This window comes from Microcaecilia unicolor, chromosome 4 (genome assembly GCF_901765095.1).
Source record: "Microcaecilia unicolor chromosome 4, aMicUni1.1, whole genome shotgun sequence".
NCBI lineage: Eukaryota > Metazoa > Chordata > Amphibia > Gymnophiona > Siphonopidae > Microcaecilia > Microcaecilia unicolor.
The window spans coordinates 261,391,934-261,411,363 of NC_044034.1; the positions used below are offsets into that span (position 1 = coordinate 261,391,934).

Here is a 19,430-nt window from a genome sequence, read left to right on the forward strand (position 1 = left end):
AGTTTTATATATAGAACTGACCCGGATTTTGAAAAACAAATGCACTCATGTGATTGGCACTATGTTAATTGAATTTTGTTTTTTTTTAATATTGACCAGATAGTTTGCATTCTCCGAAGACAAGCAGGCTACTTGTTCTCACATGTGGGTCAACGTCGGCCCAGGAATCTGCAATTTTGCAAGCAAAATATTTAAAAAGTTTTCCCAGAGTCTTCTGGCGCACGCACATGTTCCCGCCCGTCGCGTGAGCGTTCCCACTCAGTTATTTTTTCTCTGTGGTGAGGTGCGGTCGAGTTTTCCCCCACTCCTCGCAGGCCCGGGAAAGAGTTTTCTGACTACTTTTTTGTCAAGCACGCTGCAAGAATAGTGAGTCCCTGTGCCAAACAACCCTGGTCTTACCTGTGGTAGGAGATGAAGAGCAGGGCACTGGAACCACCACCGGGCGATAGTAAGCAAAAGCAGAAGTCAGGTTCCGGCAAAGTCTCTAGGCAGGCGGCAAGCAAAAGCAGTAGTCAGGTCCAGGCAAAGTCTCTAGGCAGGCGGCAAGCAAAGCAGTAGTCAGGTCCAGGCAAAGGTCAGATCAGGTCAGGCAGCAAGTAGAGAATAGGCAGAGTCTCCCAGTCACCAACAATCTACCAAAGTAGAAGCCGAAGCAAAGTTCATGGAGAAGAGCTGCCTCTTAAATAGCTGCCATCATCAAGGAGACCAGACACCAGCTGACGAGAGGCAGGGAGAGTGGAGTCAGCTGGCCAGGGGAACACAGATTGGCTACTGAGAAACCAATCCGACATCAGGGGCGTGGCCACAGTTCCCGGGCTCCGCACCCAGAAGAGAAGTGCCCCTCCGAGAGTGCCAACACTGCCAAAATGGCCGGCGTTCTGAACTGCCGCAGGGGAAACAGGGAAAAGGCCGGAACGCCATGCCAGCCCCGCCAGCGCAGTCGACGCTCCCTCTCAAAGGAAGCAAGGCTGGGGAGCGGGCCGGCAGTGAGGAGCGGGCGGGACGCGCATGTGAGGAACGCGACATTTTTTGTCTTTTTGTTCTTTTCTTCTTATTTAGTAGTAGAATTTATAGTTTAAAAAAAAAACTCTCCCATAGTTTTCTTTTTTTTTTTTTTTTGCCCCTTTTTTAAGTTTCCTTTATTTTTCGACGCAGCCGGCTTACTCCCATCTTTTCGTGACGTTTTTTCTTTTAACAGACACAATTGCGTCTTTTGATTTCACCGAAGCCGTTTTTTCTTCCATGTCATCGAAGACACCCAGCGGCTTCAAATGTTGTACATGGTGCAACTGGATTATCTCAGGTACTGATACCCACGCTTGGTGTATCTAGTGCCTTGGGCCCAACCACAGCCCAACTGCTTGTAGTCTGCGACTTCGCATTAAGAAACAGACCCAAGCATCTCAAGAAGCCCAACAAGAGAAGCTTTTTGGGGCTCAGTCCGGTCCTTCGACATCGGTACCGAGGTCGGCGGCATCAACATCGAGGGACGCATCGACATCGGGAGCTAAGGTAATGGCTGCGGAACGACCAACTCATGCTGGGAGCAGTGAGGCATCAAGTGGGTCTCCACCTGTCTCGAGGCCTCCTGTTGTGCAGGCCCCCCGGGACCGACCTTTGTCGGACCTGGCCCTGAGGGGATGTGAGGATTCCATGTCTTCCTCATTGGTACCGAAGAGTCTCGATGACGGGCGTCGAGCGAAGGCGAAGAATCACCGTCATCGTTCTCCTTCGACACACGGTGCCGGGAGCTCTGGGGTGTCGAGGGATTCGGCACCCGAGAAGCGTCGGTGCCGAGAGGATCACGCTCCCTCTATATAGGAGATGCCAATGTGTCGGTCTAGCAGTTCGGTACCTGCTCCCGAGCCTCAACATATTCTGCCACAGGCTCCTGTACCAACCCTGCAGCCTTGTCCGACAGCAGCTCTCGACGATCGCATCTGGGCCCTGCTTCCAGAGCTTCTGGAAGGGTTACTGCGCCAGTCTGCTTCGGTGTCAGGGGTGCTTGTGCCTTCCGTACCGTCTGCTGCAGCGGTATCTGGCCCTTCGCCTGTGGTGAGGTCCCCGACCTCGGTGCCGCCTGCGGCATCGGTGTTGGCTGCCACCCAGGTCGACTCTCCCTCGACGTCGGTGGAGGAAGCTTCACCTGAGTCCAGGCGGGCGACGACTTCTCGGCATCGCCATCAAGGATGTCGTTCCTCGGCGTCGAGGCAGGCTCAGTTTTGGACTGGTCTGAGGGATGTTTTATCCGATACAGAAGAGGTGCATTCATGGCAGGAAGAGGAGGATCCCAGGTACTTTTCATCTGATGAGTCCTATGGGATTCCTTCTGAACCTTCCCCTCCACCTGAAAGGAGTCTGTCTCCACCGGAGAGTCTATCCTTTACCTCCTTTGTCCGGGAAATGGCTGCGGCTATTCCCTTTCCTATGGAGGTTGAAGATGAGCCCAGGGCTGAGATGCTCAAGGTCCTGGATTATCCTTCTCCGCCTAGAGAGGCTGCAATGGCTCCTTTGCATAATGTACTGAATGAAGTCCTTATGCGAAACTGGTCGTTCCCTCTGTCTAACCCCACGATCCTAAAAGAACTGAATCCCAATATCAGATCCACGGGGAACCTGGATTGATGAAGTCTCAGCTACCTCACAATTCCATGGTGTTGGACTCTGCTCTCAAAAGAGCCAAGAGTACTAGGGACTATGCCTCGGCTCCCTCAGGCAGAGAATCTAGAACCTTGGACTCTTTTGGGAGGAAGGCGTATCAGGCCGCTATGCTCACTGCCAAAATCCAGACATACCAGCTCTTCACGAGCATCCACTTGCAGAACTCGGTGAGGCAACTGTCAAGCTTAGTTGATGGTTGATGCACTCCCTCTGGAGGAGGCCGAGCCTTTTCGCCAGGTGGTCAGGCAGCAGAAGGCGTGTCACAAATTCCTGGCCAGGGGTACATTTGACACTTTTGATGTAGCATCCAGAATCGCTGCTCAAGGTATAGTGATGCGCAGACTCTCATGGCTGCGTGTCTCTGACCTGGATCATTCAGTCCAGCAGCGGATGGCGGATGTTCCTTGCCGGGGGGATAACCTTTTCGGTGAGAAAGTAGATGATCTAGTTGACCAGATCAAGAAGCACAATGATGCTATGGATTCTTTCTCCTGCCGGGCGTCTTTTGCTACTACCTCCTCATCTAGGAGGTTTTTTGGAGGGAAGAGGAGTGCTCTCTATTCCTATGCTAGGCGTAGGTACACTCCTGCTTCTCGGCAGCCTGTCCAGGCTCAGTCCCAGTGCGCTCGTTCTTGTCAACAGCGTGCACCTAAGGCCTCTGTGGCTCCCCAGCAAAAGCAAGGGACAAGCTTATCGCTGGCTCAAGCATAGCCTCAGAAAAAGTGTCCGTGCCAGACGACTTGCCGGTCGAGGGGAGGTTGATATTTTTTCACCAAAGGTGGCCTCTCATAACCTCCTATCGGTGGATTCTTCAAATAGTCCGGTCAGGATACACCCTCAATCTGGAATCCAAACCTCCAAATTGCCCACTGGGTACTCATTCTTACAGTTCCCAGCACAAACAGGTACTTGCAGAGGAACTCTGTGCCCTTCTACAGGCCCAAGCGGTCGAATCCGTTCCACCAGGGGAAGAAGGGCCGGGATTCTATTCCAGGTACTTCCTTGTGCGAAAGAAAACGGGGGATGCGTCCCATCGTAGACCTAAGGGCCCTAAACAAATTTCTAGTCCAAGAAAAGTTCAGGATGGTTTCCCTGGGCACCCTTCTTCCCATGATTCAGGAAAACGGTTGGCTATGCTCTCTGGACTTAAAGGATGCTTACACACACATCTCGATAATCCCAGCTCACAGGAAGTATCTTCGATTTCGGCTAGGAACACAGCACTTTCAGTACCGTGTACTGCCTTTTGGCCTGGCATCTGCGCCCAGAGTGTTTACCAAATGCCTAGCTGTAGTCGCAGCGTCGCTACATAGACTGGGAGTGCATGTGTTTCCTTATCTCGACGATTGGCTGGTGAAGAGCACCTTGGAGGAGGGTGCTCTGGAGTCTATGCGAATGACTATTTGGGTGCTAGAGCTACTGGGGTTCGTCATAAATTATCCCGTCCCATCTCACCCCAGTCCAAAAATTGGAATTCATTGGAGCCCTGTTGAACACTCAGACAGCTCGAGCTTACATTCTCGAGGCAAAGGCGGACAACCTTCTGTCTCTGGTGTCCATGGTTCGAGCATCCCAGCAGGTCACGGCTCGACAGATGTTGAGACTTCTGGGGCACATGGCCTCTACAGTTTATGTATCTCCCATGGCACGTCTACATATGAGATCAGCTCAATGGACCCTAGCTTCCCAGTGGTTTCAAGCTGCGGGGGGATCTAGAAGATGTAGTCCAACTGTCCACCGGCTTTCGGAATTCTCTTCAGTGATGGACGATTAGATCCAGTTTGACCATGGGTCACCCATTCCAAGATCCTCAGCCACAGAAAGTGCTGATGACGGATGCATCTCTCCTAGGGTGGGGAGCTCATGTAGATGGGCTCCATACTCAGGGAGCCTGGTCCTTTCAGGAAAAAGATCTGCAGATCAGCCTCCTGGAATTAAGAGCAATCTGGAATGCTCTAAAGGCTTTCAGAGATCGGCTGTCCAACCAAGTCACCTTAATTCAGACAGACAATCAGGTTGCCATGTACTACACCAACAAGCAGGGGGGCACCGGATCTCGCCCTCTGTGTCAGGAATCTGTCCAGATGTGGCTTTGGGCACGCCATCATGACATGTTTCTCTAAGCCACTTATCTGGCAGGTGTAAACAACAGTCTGGCCGACAGACTGAGCAGGATAATGCAACCTCACGAGTGGTCACTGAACATGGGCATCTTCCGAGCATGGGGCACCCCCTCAGTGGATCTTTTTGCCACTCAGATCAATCACAAAGTCCCTCAGTTCTGTTCCAGGCTTCAGGCCCACAACAGACTAGCGTCAGATGCCTTTCTCCTACGTTGGGGGACAGGCGTCCTGTATGCGTATCCTTCCATACCTCTAGTAGGGAAAACTTTGCTGAAACTCAAGCAAGACTGCGGAACCATGATCCTGATTGCACCTGTCTGGCCGCGTCAGATCTGGTTTCCTCTTCTTCTGGAATTGTCCTCCGAGGAGATTGGACTGTTTTCCAACCCTCATCACTCATAATGAGGGGTCTCTTCTACATCCCAACCTCCAGTCTCTGGCTCTCACGGCCTGGATGTTGAGATTAGAATTCGCCTCCTTAGGTTTTTCAGAGGGTGTCTCCCGAGTCTTGCTTGCTTCTAGGAAAGATTCCACAAAGAGGTGTTACTCTTTTAAATGGAGGGGGTTTGCCGTCTGGTGTGACAGCAAGGCCCTAGATCCTCTTTCTTGTCCTACACAGTCCCTGCTTGAATACCTACAGTTGTCAGAGTCTGGTCTCAAGACCAACTCCGTAAGGGTTCACCTTAGTGGGATTAGTGCTTATCACGCCATGTAGAGGTAAGCCTATCTCTGGACAGCCTTTAGTTGTTCGCTTCATGAGAGGTTTGCTTTTGTCAAAGCCCCCTGTCAAACCTCCACCAGTGTCATGGGATCTCAAGGTCATTCTCACCCCAGTGAAGAAAGCTCCTTTTGAGCCACTGAATTCCTGCCATCTGAAGTACTTGACCTGGAAGGTCGTTTTCTTGGTGGCTGTTACTTCAGCTCGTAGAGTCAGTGAGCTTCAGGCCTTGGTAGTGCATGCACCTTGTATCAAGTTTCATCACAACATAGTAGTCCTCCGCACGCACCCTAAGTTCCTGCCAAAGGTGGTGTCGGAGTTCCATCTGAACCAGACAATTGTCTTGCCAACATTTTTCCCCGTCCTCATACCCACCCTGGCGAAAGCAGTTTGCACACCTTGGATTGCAAGAGAGCATTGGCCTTTTATGTGGAGCGGACAAAGCCCTTTAGACAGTCCTCCCAGTTGTTTGTTTCTTTCGATCCCAACAGGAGGGGAGTCGCCATCGGAAAACGCACAATCTCAAATTGGCTAGGAGATTGCATTTCCTTCACTTATGCCCAAGCTGGGCTGACTCTAGAGGGCCATGTCATGGCTCATAATGTTAGAGCTATGGCTGTGTCAGTGGCTCACTTAAAGTCAGCCTCCATTGAAGAGATTTGCAAGGCTGCAACGTGATCATCGGTCCACACATTCACATCTCACTACTGCTTTCAGCAGGATACCCAACGCGGCAGTCGGTGCTGCAGAATCTGTTCGGGGTTTAGAATCCAACTCCACCCCCCTAGACCTTTTTTGGTTCTGTTCCAGGCTGCACTCTAAGTTAGTTGTTTATGGTTTCAGGTTAATCTATGTTATGTCCTCGCCATTGCGAGGGCCAGTTGACCAATGTTCATTGTTTTGAGTGAGCCTGGTTGCTAGGGATACCCCACATGTCAGAACAAGCAGCCTGCTTGTCCTCGGAGAAAGCGAAGATACTTACCTGTAGCAGGTATTCTCCGAGGACAGCAGGCTGATCGTTCTCACAAACCTGCTCACCTCCCCTTTGGAGTTGTTGTTTGTTATTTATTTGCTTTTTGATTAAACTGAGCAGGAACACTCACACGACGGGCGGGAAGACGGCTGCGCATGCGCACCAGAAGACTCTAGCAAAACGTTTTTAAAATATTTTGCTTGCAAAATTGCCGATTCCTGGGCCGACGCGGACGTCGACCCACATGCGAGAACAATCAGCCTGCTGTCCTCGGAGAATACCTGTTACAGGTATGTATCTTCACTTTATCCAGTCCATATAGGGAAGGAGGAGATTGAGGAATGAGGACACTTCCAAATAAAGAAGGGTACAAGGGACAGAATGAACCTTTCCACCTATCCTCTTTATATTTATACATAAGCACATGTATGTACATTGCCTCCCCCCCCCCCCCCCCAAACACACCCTGTCTTAATTACTTCATTTAAAGTTTCCCTTCATTTCATGTACACTGTCCTGTCAAATCAATGTTTAAATTCCATTTATGCTGACAGCAAAGTGTTTTGCAGATTCAGGTTGCCGAGCTAACAGCAGAAAAACTCAAAGTGCAGGAACAACTGCGGGCATTTGTAGAGCAGCAACAGCGCTCTGTCAGCACTTACCAGCAGAAGATTGCAGCTTTGCAGGATGCATGTAGTACAGCCAAGGTATTTTCCATCTTCTCTGTATTAAATCTGTGTAAGATATATTTTCTCCTTGACGAATACTAGGGCTCACTTTGAGAAAATACAAATGATTACCAGCTTTCTGCACCAAGGTCTATATAGCAGCAATTCAGCTCTGCTTAATGTATTTTATTGATGTATTTGATTATTGTTGTATTTGATATAAACTGCTTTGGGTCAGTTTTAGGAAGGTACAGTGTACTTACTGGAAACATACAGCTTTGATACCAAAAGGGGTATTTAATAACAACAAATAGGAAAAGTATTGTCCTGAAGTAGAACTTTTTTTTTTCTTTTACCATAACATTTTTGTTTGGGGAAGAATTTAGTGATTTTCTTTTTTAATAATTAATTTTTATTTATGTAATTTCAAATACTAATTACAAGAATATATCTTGAACCAGAAAATAAGATATATAAAATATTAGTATAAGGAAGACTAATTACATTGTATTATTTGGAATTTTTTTTTAAATAAAGTACTCAATATTGATGGGTAGGAGGGTTTGAAGCACTAGATCTAAGGAACAATAGACAAAACAGAAAATACTTAATTAAAGAAATAGCTGACAACACACAATATGGCATTCAATGTAAAAGCGGCTTAAATCCAAGCTGGAAACAAAATTATATCATCTGCCGAGGGGTAGAAGAACTTAACGGTAGTTTATCAGCCAAAAACATAGACAAGGCCTCAAAGAAAACAAACTTTCTATCCTTATACTTGAGTATACTTTTATAGGGATATTAAAAAAAAAACAAAAAAAAAACGAAGCGTCAGTCTGAAGGACTGTAGCCCCTGAAATGCAGCACTGTTTAACTGGTCAGAATCGGCTGCTGACTGGTTAAATAGGGCTTTGTGGCTAACTGGGAATATTTAGCTGGAGTTAACCGATTATTTCCTGTCGAATATGCGCAGTTCGTGCCTACCACTAAACTGGCTATATCGCATGACTGGTTAGGAGGTGGGTAGCTGATTTATGTAGTTAAGTGTGATGATTGTATGTGTTTTCATGTAAGTTGTTACAGGCTTTCAGCAGAGTTGTCTACCAGATATGAATGGATGAATACATTATACTATCTTTTTCACTATATTTTATTTGTATTTTTAATATGTTGAAAACGCTTTCTGTTTACGTCCTCCTTCAAGACACTGTGTACTCGCTTGTCTTATAACATTGCTACACCTTATGTGGTAACATTTTTGCTTCTGTAACACAATTAATAGTGTGATGATGTTTCACCTGTAGGAGAACATGAATTTTCTTGGTGTACACCAAGTCATAAATCAATACAAAATAGCATTTGGACTAAACACTTTTCATTCTAAAAATGCATGTTACCTTCGTGGAAATCCTCAACCTAATTTAGACTTGTGTCTAGACTGAGGTGTGCATTTAGCTGTCTGGATCACCTGTTATAACTCGTGTTCTCCAAGGACAAGCAGGCCATTATAGTCTCACAGATGGGTGATGTCATCTGACGGAGCCCAGTGCAGACGCTGACTAGTGATAATACTTAGAACTTTCTAGTAATGTCCCACTGCTGGTGCCTTCCCGCACAGTGCGCAAGCTGGGTCCCTCAGTCTTCTGTGGAACATGGAGGACACTTCTCTCTTTTGCAGTGCCTTCTCATGTGGGTATTTTTACCCATTTACATAAGTACATACGTGTTGCCGTACAGGGACAGACCGAAAGTCCATCAAGACCAGTATCCTGTTTCTAACAGTGGCCAATCCAGGTTACAAGTACCTGGCAAAATCCCAAAACAGTACAATACATTTTATGCTGCTTATCCTAGAAATATTGTCAAAATCTTAATGGCACTCTACTTATAGTGTATAATTTAGTTGCGTTTATTTGTCCTAGAAATAAGCAGTGGATTTTCCCAAGTCCATTTTAATAATGGCTTATGGATTTTTCTTTTAGGAAGCTATCCAAACCTTTTTTTAAACCCCGTTATGCTAACTGCTTTTTACCACATTCTCTGGCAACAAATTCCCCAGTTTAATTACACGTTAATTGACGAAACATTTTCTTCGATTAGTTTTAAATTTACTGCTTTGTAGCTTCATTGAGTGCCCCCTAGTCCTAGTATTTTTGGAAAGAGTAAACAAGCGATTCATGTCTACCCATTCTACTCCACTGATTTTTATATACCTCTATCATATCTCCCCTCAGCTGTCTTTTCTCCAAGCTAAAGAGCCCTAGCTATTTCAGCCTTTCCTCATAGGGAAGTCGTCCCATCCCCTTTATCATTTTCATCGACCTTCTCTTTACCTTTTCTAATTTCACTATATCTTTTTTGAGATGCAGTGACCAGAATTTCTCAGACCATATCAGATGCCAGTAATCTATCAAATAGTGTTTTGTAAGTGCTGTCGGTGAATTTGGGACCTATTTTAGATCAAGGGAAAATTGTATTAATCCCGGAGGTTTCCTCTATGGGAGAGGGGCTGGGGCTAAATGCCCTAGATCCTAAGCTTCTTAGCATTTATCGAATGCTAATTGTTAGCGTGCACTAAATCTGTTAGTGCACCTTAGTAAAAGAAGCCCTATATTTCTACTGAATCCTTCGCAACTTAAGGAGTTTCGAGTAAGGGTTCTCCTACTTAGGCTGGGTGGTGATTAGGACACTTGGATAGAAAGTGTATCCATGAAAATATGTTTCTTTAGGAGAACATAAATGGACTTAAGCTAGGCTTACTTCTTTGGTAGCGGGACACGGGTGTTCTTGTAAACTTTCATCTTTCCCTCCATTTTTAATCAATATCATAAACCTCTCGGGTGGTTTTCTGATAAGCTGTATAAAATGATGAATAAACTTGGAAACTTTAGTATGATTTAAGGCCCTATAAGAGATTATTTTTATTTCAAATATTGTACCTTTCCTCAAAATTGTGGACTTTTGCGGTTTTTCTTTTTCTTTAGGTTCAGAATTTGTGAAGTATGAGTGAAAACTTCTTAACCTATGTTGATGTATTTTCTATGTGAGAATTCTCTTGGTTTTAAAAAGCAAGGGAAAAAATGATTTAAAGTCATGCAAATCTGGTGAAATGACACAACAGAATGTAAGCAAAATGTTGAAGAGGGTTGTAGACTTTAGATAGCCACTGCAGATGAAATTCTTTTATTCCAAAAAGATGTATGCATGATTTTATTTAACTTGTAACTTTTACAAAGCTGAGTCATGAATTGAGCCATAGCTATTTGTAAGTTATAAAGAAGGCAATTTCCAAAACTGGGGGCAGGTGCACAGTCCATGAGCTCCTCCCACCCCCCCCCCCCCCCCCCCCCCCCCCATGGATTTTGCAACGGTTCTCAAAGCATAAGCTTACTTTCCTTTGTTAGAAGTTGTCTAAGGAAACGTTACTTGCTTTTTCTGTGAATACATTTTCCAGCAAAAATTATTCCTTGTTTCCTTTATAATATTACAAGCACTGGGTTTGATATCCAGGGGTGCCTAGTTCAAATCCCACTGCTGTTGCTTATGACCTTGGGCAAGTCACTTAACCCTCCATTGCCTCAGGTACAAAATTAGGGCTATGTTTACTAAGGTGCATTAGATATTTTTAACACACCTGTAAATTTAAGACATTTTAAATGCTAACATACCTATACATTTCTATGGGCACGTTAGTGTTTAATGCGTTTATACCATTTACGCGCGTTAAAAATGCTAATGCACCCATAGCACCACTTAGTAAATATAGCCCTTAGATTGTGAGCCCTCCAGGGATAGAGAAATAACCAATGTACCTGAATTTAATTCACCTTGAGCTACTACTGAAAAAGGTGTGAGCAAATTCCAAATAAAAATAAATGTAGATATTTCATAAAATACATGCCCTATTAAATTCCACATGTTTACATGTATGAAATGTTTCATTGGCTTCATGTCACCCTCCCTCCCTCCCTTGAAGAGGCTTTTCACATATTATGAAAGCTGCTTCTGATTAAAAAGCCAATAAAGATTCTTTATAAAAGAGCCAACAGGGCCTATATTGCTGTTTTACTGCAAAAGTTAGAAGATGAGCTCAAGAAGAGCTTATAAGTACAAGAAGAGCTTATAAGTAGATGCATTGATGTTATAAATTGACTGACACCCACTACTACAAATGACAGCCTGACTACAGCATTTCAGTGGACATTTATTGGGTTTCTTCTGTTGTGCTATACCTATCCCAGTGCTGCTCTCAAACATTTATGCCTAAGGTGAGGAGACTGAGTGTAAGCAGAAGCACCATGGACCTACATTCAGAGCCCATGTCAACACCAACAGAAGGTAAACACTCCACTGGATATCAAACGCCAAGCAAAGAAAATGGAGCAAAAAAAACCTCTCTCAGATGGTGTCCATAGCAAAGTCTTTATTCAAAACAGTAAAAAAAACGACCCGACACGAGTCGTGTTTCAGCCCTATCGGCCTGCGTCAGCGGTCTAGGAATTCACAATACAGTAAGTATTCCTAGAACAAATAGATTGCAGCCAAATCTCCTATGATATCACACTCGAATCTCACAAAGGTAAAACGCGGTCTCTCTGTGAAGAGCTTATCCAATTTCTACATATTGGATAAGCGCTTCACAGAGAGATCGCATTTTGCCTTTGTGAGATTCGAGTGTGACACCATAGGAAATTTGGCTGCAATCTATTTGTTCTAGGAATACTTACTGTATTGCGAATTCCTAGACCCCTGACGCAGGCCGATAGGGCCGAAACACGACTCGTGTCAGGTCGTTTTTTTATTATTTTGAATAAAGATTTTGCTACGGACACCATCTGAGAGAGGTTTTTATGCTCCATTTTCTTTGCTTGGCCTACATTCAGAGCAACATTAGGGTGTTTTCTGATTTGGCCGCAGTTGCTTTCTATATCATTCATCACAGTGGCATTAACAGAAAAGAACATGAAATACTTCTTTAAGGAACTTCCTTAATATGTTATCAAAAAGGGAAAGGTTTTTAGTGGGGGAAGGAAGGTTAACATGAAAATCTCCATAACGACAGCCCTTACAACTCCCAAGTGAAACATTTATTTAAAAACATTTGTAGCCACCACTATCTACAAATCCTGCTGATTTTCAAGGTCAGGTCTTTTCTTTCACCGGCCTAAAACTGCTATTTCATAAATACACCAATCAAATAACTTCTTTAGTTATTAAATTGACACATTCATTCTCCGAGGACAAGCAGGCTGCTTGTTCTCACTGATGGGTGACATCCACGGCAGCCCCTCCAATCGGAACACTTTCTAGCAAAGTCCTTTGCTAGTCCTCGCGCGCCGATGCGCACCACGCATGCGCGGCCGTCTTCCCGCCCGAACCGGCTCGTGCCGGCCAGTCTTCTTTTGTCCGCGCTCGGTACGGTCGTGTTTCGCCGTTCGCGCCCCGAAAGTTGACCTCGCGCGTCGTTTATCGACTTCATGTTATTAAAAAAAAAAAAAAAAAAAGGTGTCGGAAGGAGACCTTTATGGTTTTCTCCCTTCCCGTACTTCTAGTTTTGCCCCGGTAAGTTTTCTTTCGTCGTCGGGGTAGGCCCTATTTAGGCCTCGGTTCGAAGTTTTCTTCCCCCTATTTTTGTGGTGCCATTTTCGCCATTTCGAGTTTTGATCTCGCCGGCGCGATTTTTCCGCCCATGACATCGAAGTCTTCCAGCGGCTTCAAGAAGTGCACCCAGTGCGCCCGGGTAATCTCGCTCACTGACAGGCACGCGTCGTGTCTTCAGTGTCTGGGGGCTGGGCACCGCCCGCAGGCCTGTAGTCTGTGTTCTCTTTTGCAAAAGCGGACTCAGGTAGCGAGATTAGCCCAGTGGAACGTTTTGTTCTCGGGCTCTTCGTCGGCATCGGCACCGGGAGTATCGACTGCTTCGACGTCGTCGGCGCCCGGACCTTCATCCTCGCCCCCGATTGCATCGAGTGCATCGAGGCATCGGCCCTCTGCATCAGGGCGACATTGGAGGGCTGCGTCGGCGTCGGTGGTGTCGAGACCTCCTCGTCTGCTGACGTCGTCGGACGGTGGTGCTTCGTCTGGAGTGCAGGTGAGGGCTGTCCATTCCCCTGCTGGTGGCGGTGAACCTTCGGGTGGGTCTCCCCCTAACCTGAGGGCTCCTGCGGTACAGCCCCCCCGAGACCGACCTCCTTCGGCCTCGGCCCCGAGGAAGAGACGGCTGGATTCTACGTCCTCCTCGTCGGTGCCGGGAAGCTCCGGTGACATGCTTCGTCCCAAAAAATCGAAGAAGCATCGTCACCGGTCCCCTTCCCGTGTCGGCACCCAGTAGGCATCGGCACCGAGAGGACCACTCGCCCTCTGTTCAAGAGGTGTCGGTGCGCTCCCCTTTGGACAGCCCGGAACAGCCTCTACGCCCAGAACAGGTTCTGACATCGACTCCTGCATCGGCTTCCATGTCTTTTTCCACAGCCGCTCTGCACGAGAGCCTCCAGGCCGTTCTCCCAGAGATCCTGGGAGAGCTGTTGCGCCCTACCCCTCCGGTACCGGGGGTGCTTGCGCCACCGGTACCGTCGAACGAGGCGCCGGCTGGCCCATTGCCCGGGGTGAGGTCTACGACATCGGTGCCGCTTGCGGTACCGAGTGCGGTAGCCTCCCAGGAAGGCTCCCCGACTACGTCGGCGGAGGGAGCTTCACCGGTGCGGGCGAGGGAGTCTACCTCTCGACGCTCCCACCGTGGCCGTGGTTCCACGGAGTCGCGCCGGGCACGGTTGCAGACACAGGTCCGTGAACTTGTGTCTGACACCGAGGGTGAGGCCTCATGGGAAGAGGAAGAGTACATCAGATATTTCTCTGACGAGGAGTCTGAGGGTCTTCCTTCTGATCCCACTCCCTCTCCTGAAAGGCAGCTTTCTCCTCCTGAGAGCCTGTCTTTCGCTTCCTTTGTCCGGGAGATGTCTACGGCCATCCCCTTCCTGGTGGTTGTGGAGGACGAGCCCAGGGCTGAAATGTTTGAGCTCCTGGACTATCCTTCTCCACCTAAGGAAGCGTCCACAGTACCCATGCATCATGTCCTCAAAAAGACATTGCTGGCGAACTGGACCAAGCCTCTAAGTAATCCCCACATTCCCAAGAAGATCGAGTCCCAGTACCGGATCCATGGGGACCCAGAGCTGATGCGCAATCAGTTGCCTCATGACTCTGGAGTTGTGGATTTGGCCCTAAAGAAGGCCAAGAGTTCTAGGGAGCATGCTTCGGCGCCCCCGGGCAAGGACTCTAGAACCTTGGACTCCTTTGGGAGGAAGGCCTACCATTCTTCTATGCTCGTGGCCAAAATTCAGTCCTACCAGCTCTACATGAGCATACACATGCGGAACAATGCGCGGCAGTTGGCGGGCTTGGTGGACAAGCTCCCCCCTGAGCAAGCCAAGCCATTTCAGGAGGTGGTCAGGCGGCTGAAGGCGTGCAGAAAATTCCTGGCCAGAGGGGTGTATGACACCTTTGATGTTGCGTCCAGGGCCGCTGCTCAAGGTGTGGTGATGCGCAGACTCTCATGGCTGTGTGCCTCCGACCTGGAGAATAGAATCCAGCAGCGGATTGCGGACTCACCTTGCTGTGCGGATAATATTTTTGGAGAGAAAGTCGAGCAGGTGGTAGAGCAGTTCCACCAGCGGGACACCGCTTTCGACAGGTTCTCCCGCCGGCAGCCTTCAGCCTCTACCTCTACAGGTAGAAGATTTTTGGGGGGAAGGAAGACTGTTCCCTACTCTTCTGGCAAGCGTAGGTACAATCCTCCTTCTCGACAGCCTGCGGCCCAGGCTAAGCCCCAGCGCGCTCGCTCTCGTCAGCAGCGTGCGACTCAGCAAGGCCCCTCGGCTCCCCAGCAAAAGCAAGGGACGAGCTTTTGACTGGCTCCAGCAGAGCATAGCCGACATCCAAGTGTCAGTGCCGGGCGACCTGCCAGTCGGAGGGAGGTTGAAAGCTTTTCACCAAAGGTGGCCTCTCATAACCTCCGATCAGTGGGTTCTCCAAATAGTCCGGCAAGGATACACCCTCAATTTGGCCTCAAAACCTCCAAATTGTCCACCGGGAGCTCAGTCTTACAGCTTCCAGCACAAGCAGGTACTTGCAGAGGAACTCTCCGCCCTTCTCAGCGCCAATGCGGTCGAGCCCGTGCCATCCGGGCAAGAAGGGCTGGGATTCTGTTCCAGGTACTTCCTTGTGGAAAAGAAAACAGGGGGGATGCGTCCCATCCTAGACCTAAGGGCCCTGAACAAATATCTGGTCAAAGAAAAGTTCAGGATGCTTTCCATGGGCACCCTTCTCCCCATGATTCAGGAAAACGATTGGCTATGCTCTCTGGACTTGAAGGACGCCTACACACACATCCCGATACTGCCAGCTCACAGACAGTATCTGCGATTTCAGCTGGGCACACGTCACTTCCAGTACTGTGTGCTACCCTTTGGGCTCGCCTCTGCGCCCAGAGTGTTCACGAAGTGCTTGGCTGTAGTAGCAGCGGCACTTCGCAGACTGGGGGTACACGTGTTCCCATATCTCGACGATTGGCTGGTGAAGAACACATCCGAGGCAGGAGCCCTGCAGTCCATGCAGATGACTATTCGCCTCCTGGAGCTACTGGGGTTTGTGATAAATTATCCAAAGTCCCATCTTCTCCCAGTGCAGAAACTCGAATTCATAGGAGCTCTGCTGGATTCTCGGACGGCTCGCATCTATCTCCCAGAGACAAGAGCCAACAACTTGTTGTCCCTCGTCTCGCGGGTGCGAGCGTCCCAGCAGATCACAGCTCGGCAGATGTTGAGATTGCTGGGCCACATGGCCTCCACAGTTCATGTGACTCCCATGACCCGCCTTCACATGAGATCTGCTCAATGGACCCTAGCTTCCCAGTGGTTTCAGGCTGCTGGGGTTCTAGAAGACGTGATCCACCTGTCCACGAGTTTTCTCAAATCCCTGTATTGGTGGACGATTTGGTCCAATTTGACTCTGGGACGTCCTTTCCAAATTCCTCAGCCACAAAAAGTGCTGACCACGGATGCGTCTCTCCTGGGGTGGGGAGCTCATGTCGATGGGCTTCACACCCAAGGAAGCTGGTCCCTCCAGGAACGCGATCTACAGATCAATCTCCTGGAGTTACGAGCGATCTGGAACGCTCTGAAGGCTTTCAGAGATCGGCTGTCCCACCAAATTATCCAAATTCAGACAGACAACCAGGTTGCCATGTATTACATCAACAAGCAGGGGGGCACCGGATCTCGCCCCCTGTGTCAGGAAGCCGTCAGCATGTGGCTCTGGGCTCGCCGTCACGGCATGGTGCTCCAAGCCACATATCTGGCAGGCGTAAACAACAGTCTGGCCGACAGGTTGAGCAGGATTATGCAACCTCACGAGTGGTCGCTCAATTCCCGTGTAGTGCGACAGATCTTCCAGGTGTGGGGCACCCCCTTGGTAGATCTCTTCGCATCTCGAGCCAACCACAAAGTCCCTCAGTTCTGTTCCAGGCTTCAGGCCCACGGCAGACTGGCATCGGATGCCTTCCTCCTGGACTGGGGTGAGGGTCTGCTGTATGCTTATCCTCCCATACCTCTGGTGGGGCAGAGTTTGTTGAAACTCAAGCAAGACCGAGGCACCGTGATTCTGATTGCTCCTTTTTGGCCACGTCAGATCTGGTTCCCTCTTCTTCTGGAGTTGTCTTCCGAAGAACCATGGAGATTGGAGTGTTTTCCGACCCTCATCACGCAGGACGAAGGGGCGCTTCTGCATCCCAACCTCCGGTCCCTGGCTCTCACGGCCTGGATGTTGAGAGCGTAGACTTTGCCTCTTTGGGTCTGTCAGAGGGTGTCTCCCGCATCTTGCTTGCTTCCAGGAAAGATTCCACTAAGAGGAGTTACTTCTTTCTGTGGAGGAGGTTTGCTGTCTGGTGTGACAGCAAGGCCCTAGATCCTCGCTCTTGTCCTACACAGACCCTGCTTGAATACCTTCTGCACTTGTCTGAGTCTGGTCTCAAGACCAACTCTGTAAGGGTTCACCTTAGTGAAATCAGTGCATACCATTACCGTGTGGAAGGTAAGCCGATCTCAGGACAGCCTTTAGTTGTTCACTTCATGAGAGGTTTGCTTTTGTCAAAGCCCCCTGTCAAGCCTCCTACAGTGTCATGGGATCTCAATGTCGTTCTCACCCAGCTGATGAAACCTCCTTTTGAGCCACTGAATTCCTGCCATCTGAAGTACTTGACCTGGAAGGTCATTTTCTTGGTGGCAGTTACTTCAGCTCGTAGAGTCAGTGAGCTTCAGGCCCTGGTAGCCCAGGCCCCTTACACCAAATTTCATCATAACAGAGTAGTCCTCCGCACTCACCCTAAGTTCTTGCCAAAGGTAGTGTCGGAGTTCCATCTGAACCAGTCAATTGTCTTGCCAACATTCTTTCCCCGTCCTCATTCCTGCCCTGCTGAACGTCAGCTGCACACATTGGACTGCAAGAGAGCATTGGCCTTCTATCTGGAGCGGACACAGCCCAACAGACAGTCCGTCCAATTGTTTGTTTCTTTTGATCCCAACAGGAGGGGAGTGGCTGTGGGGAAACGCACCATATCCAATTGGCTAGCAGATTGCATTTCCTTCACTTACGCCCAGGCTGGGCTGGCTCTTGAGGGTCATGTCACGGCTCATAATGTTAGAGCCATGGCAGCGTCGGTAGCCCACTTGAAGTCAGCCACTATTGAAGAGATTTTCAAAGCTGCGACGTGGTCATCTGTCCACACATTCACATCTCATTACTGCCTGCAGCAGGATACCCGACGCGACAGTCGGTTCGGGCAGTCAGTGCTTCAGAATCTGTTCGGGGTTTAGAATCCAACTCCACCCCCCTAGGCCCATGTTTGTTCTGTTCCAGGCTGCACTCTCAGTTAGTTGGTAAATTTTTTAGGTCAATCTCAGTTATGTCCTCGCCGTTGCGAGGCCCAATTGACCATGGTTGTTGTTTTGAGTGAGCCTGGGGGCTAGGGATACCCCATCAGTGAGAACAAGCAGCCTGCTTGTCCTCGGAGAAAGCGAATGCTACATACCTGTAGAAGGTATTCTCCGAGGACAGCAGGCTGATTGTTCTCACAAACCCGCCTCCCCTTTGGAGTTGTGTCTTCCCTTCTCTTTGTCTTGCTACATATGAGACTGGCCGGCACGAGCCGGTTCGGGCGGGAAGACGGCCGCGCATGCACGGTGCGCATCAGCGCGCGAGGACTAGCAAAGGACTTTGCTAGAAAGTGTTCCGATTGGAGGGGCTGCCGTGGACGTCACCCATCAGTGAGAACAATCAGCCTGCTGTCCTCGGAGAATACCTTCTACAGGTATGTAGCATTTGCTTTCTTGCATTCACTGCAGATTTTAACCCAAACAAGAACATGTCAACAGGCTTTCTTGGTGGTTGGCCATAAAGAAGGCATTAGTTTATTGTTGTTTTTCTATATTTTTGGCTAATCTTAATTTTCTTTTTCTTTTTTTTTTAACATTAAATTTTTATTGAGTCTTAAACATTACAATTTCTGTGAAACTTACAACAACAAACTTATACTCATCAGAAATAATCTGCACAAAACAGAACAAAATAATCTTAATTTTCTTATTTCATACATTTCATATTGTAGGCAGAACAAGCTACTGTCACATCTGAATTTGAGAGCTACAAAGTTCGTGTTCATAATGTTTTGAAACAACAGAAGAACAAGTCTGCTTCTCAGCCTGAAAATGAGACAGTCAAACAAGAGAGGTAAAGGACATGGGCGAGAGATCTGCAGCAGTTGTGCGTAGCCAGCTCAGTTGGCCTCTGTATCCCTCAAACAGAGAAAGAAGTTCTCTGTGGCCTGCAGCCTGACACACTCCAGGAGTTGTGTTCACTCCTTGTTGGTTTCTCAAGTCTCACAAATCATTTTTACATCATAAAGAAACCCACTTTCTCTTTCCTCTAGGCATATGGGAGTAATTTTATAAAATCAGTTTCTTGTTTATGTAGCCTTTTACAAAATCCCAACACATGTAAAAGTAAACACATTTACATGATACTGTGTACAGTGGCAGAGTGGGTGGAGCAGAAACAGAGTTCACAAGTGCTTGTGTAAATTATAGAATACACTAATTTACACAAGCACCTGCAATGTAGGCACAATTTCTGCCACATATACTAGTATTTTATAAAGACACATAGTAATGCTCTCAACATATAATTGTTATTAGTTGTGGAGGAAAAGACTTCAGACGCTCTGCCTTCTCATT

At 48.0% G+C, this 19,430-nt stretch overlaps 1 protein-coding gene across 1 annotated transcript in view; it reads left to right on the forward strand.

The window, feature by feature from the left end:
• The window catches only part of GCC2 (GRIP and coiled-coil domain containing 2), a 135,704-nt gene that overhangs the window by 89,280 nt on the left and 26,994 nt on the right, over positions 1 to 19,430 (forward strand). Inside the window, exons 16-17 of the mRNA XM_030201462.1 lie at positions 7,045 to 7,182; positions 18,806 to 18,927. Of these exons, the coding sequence (XP_030057322.1) occupies positions 7,045 to 7,182; positions 18,806 to 18,927 (260 nt within the window). The remainder of the gene's footprint in view (positions 1 to 7,044; positions 7,183 to 18,805; positions 18,928 to 19,430) is intronic.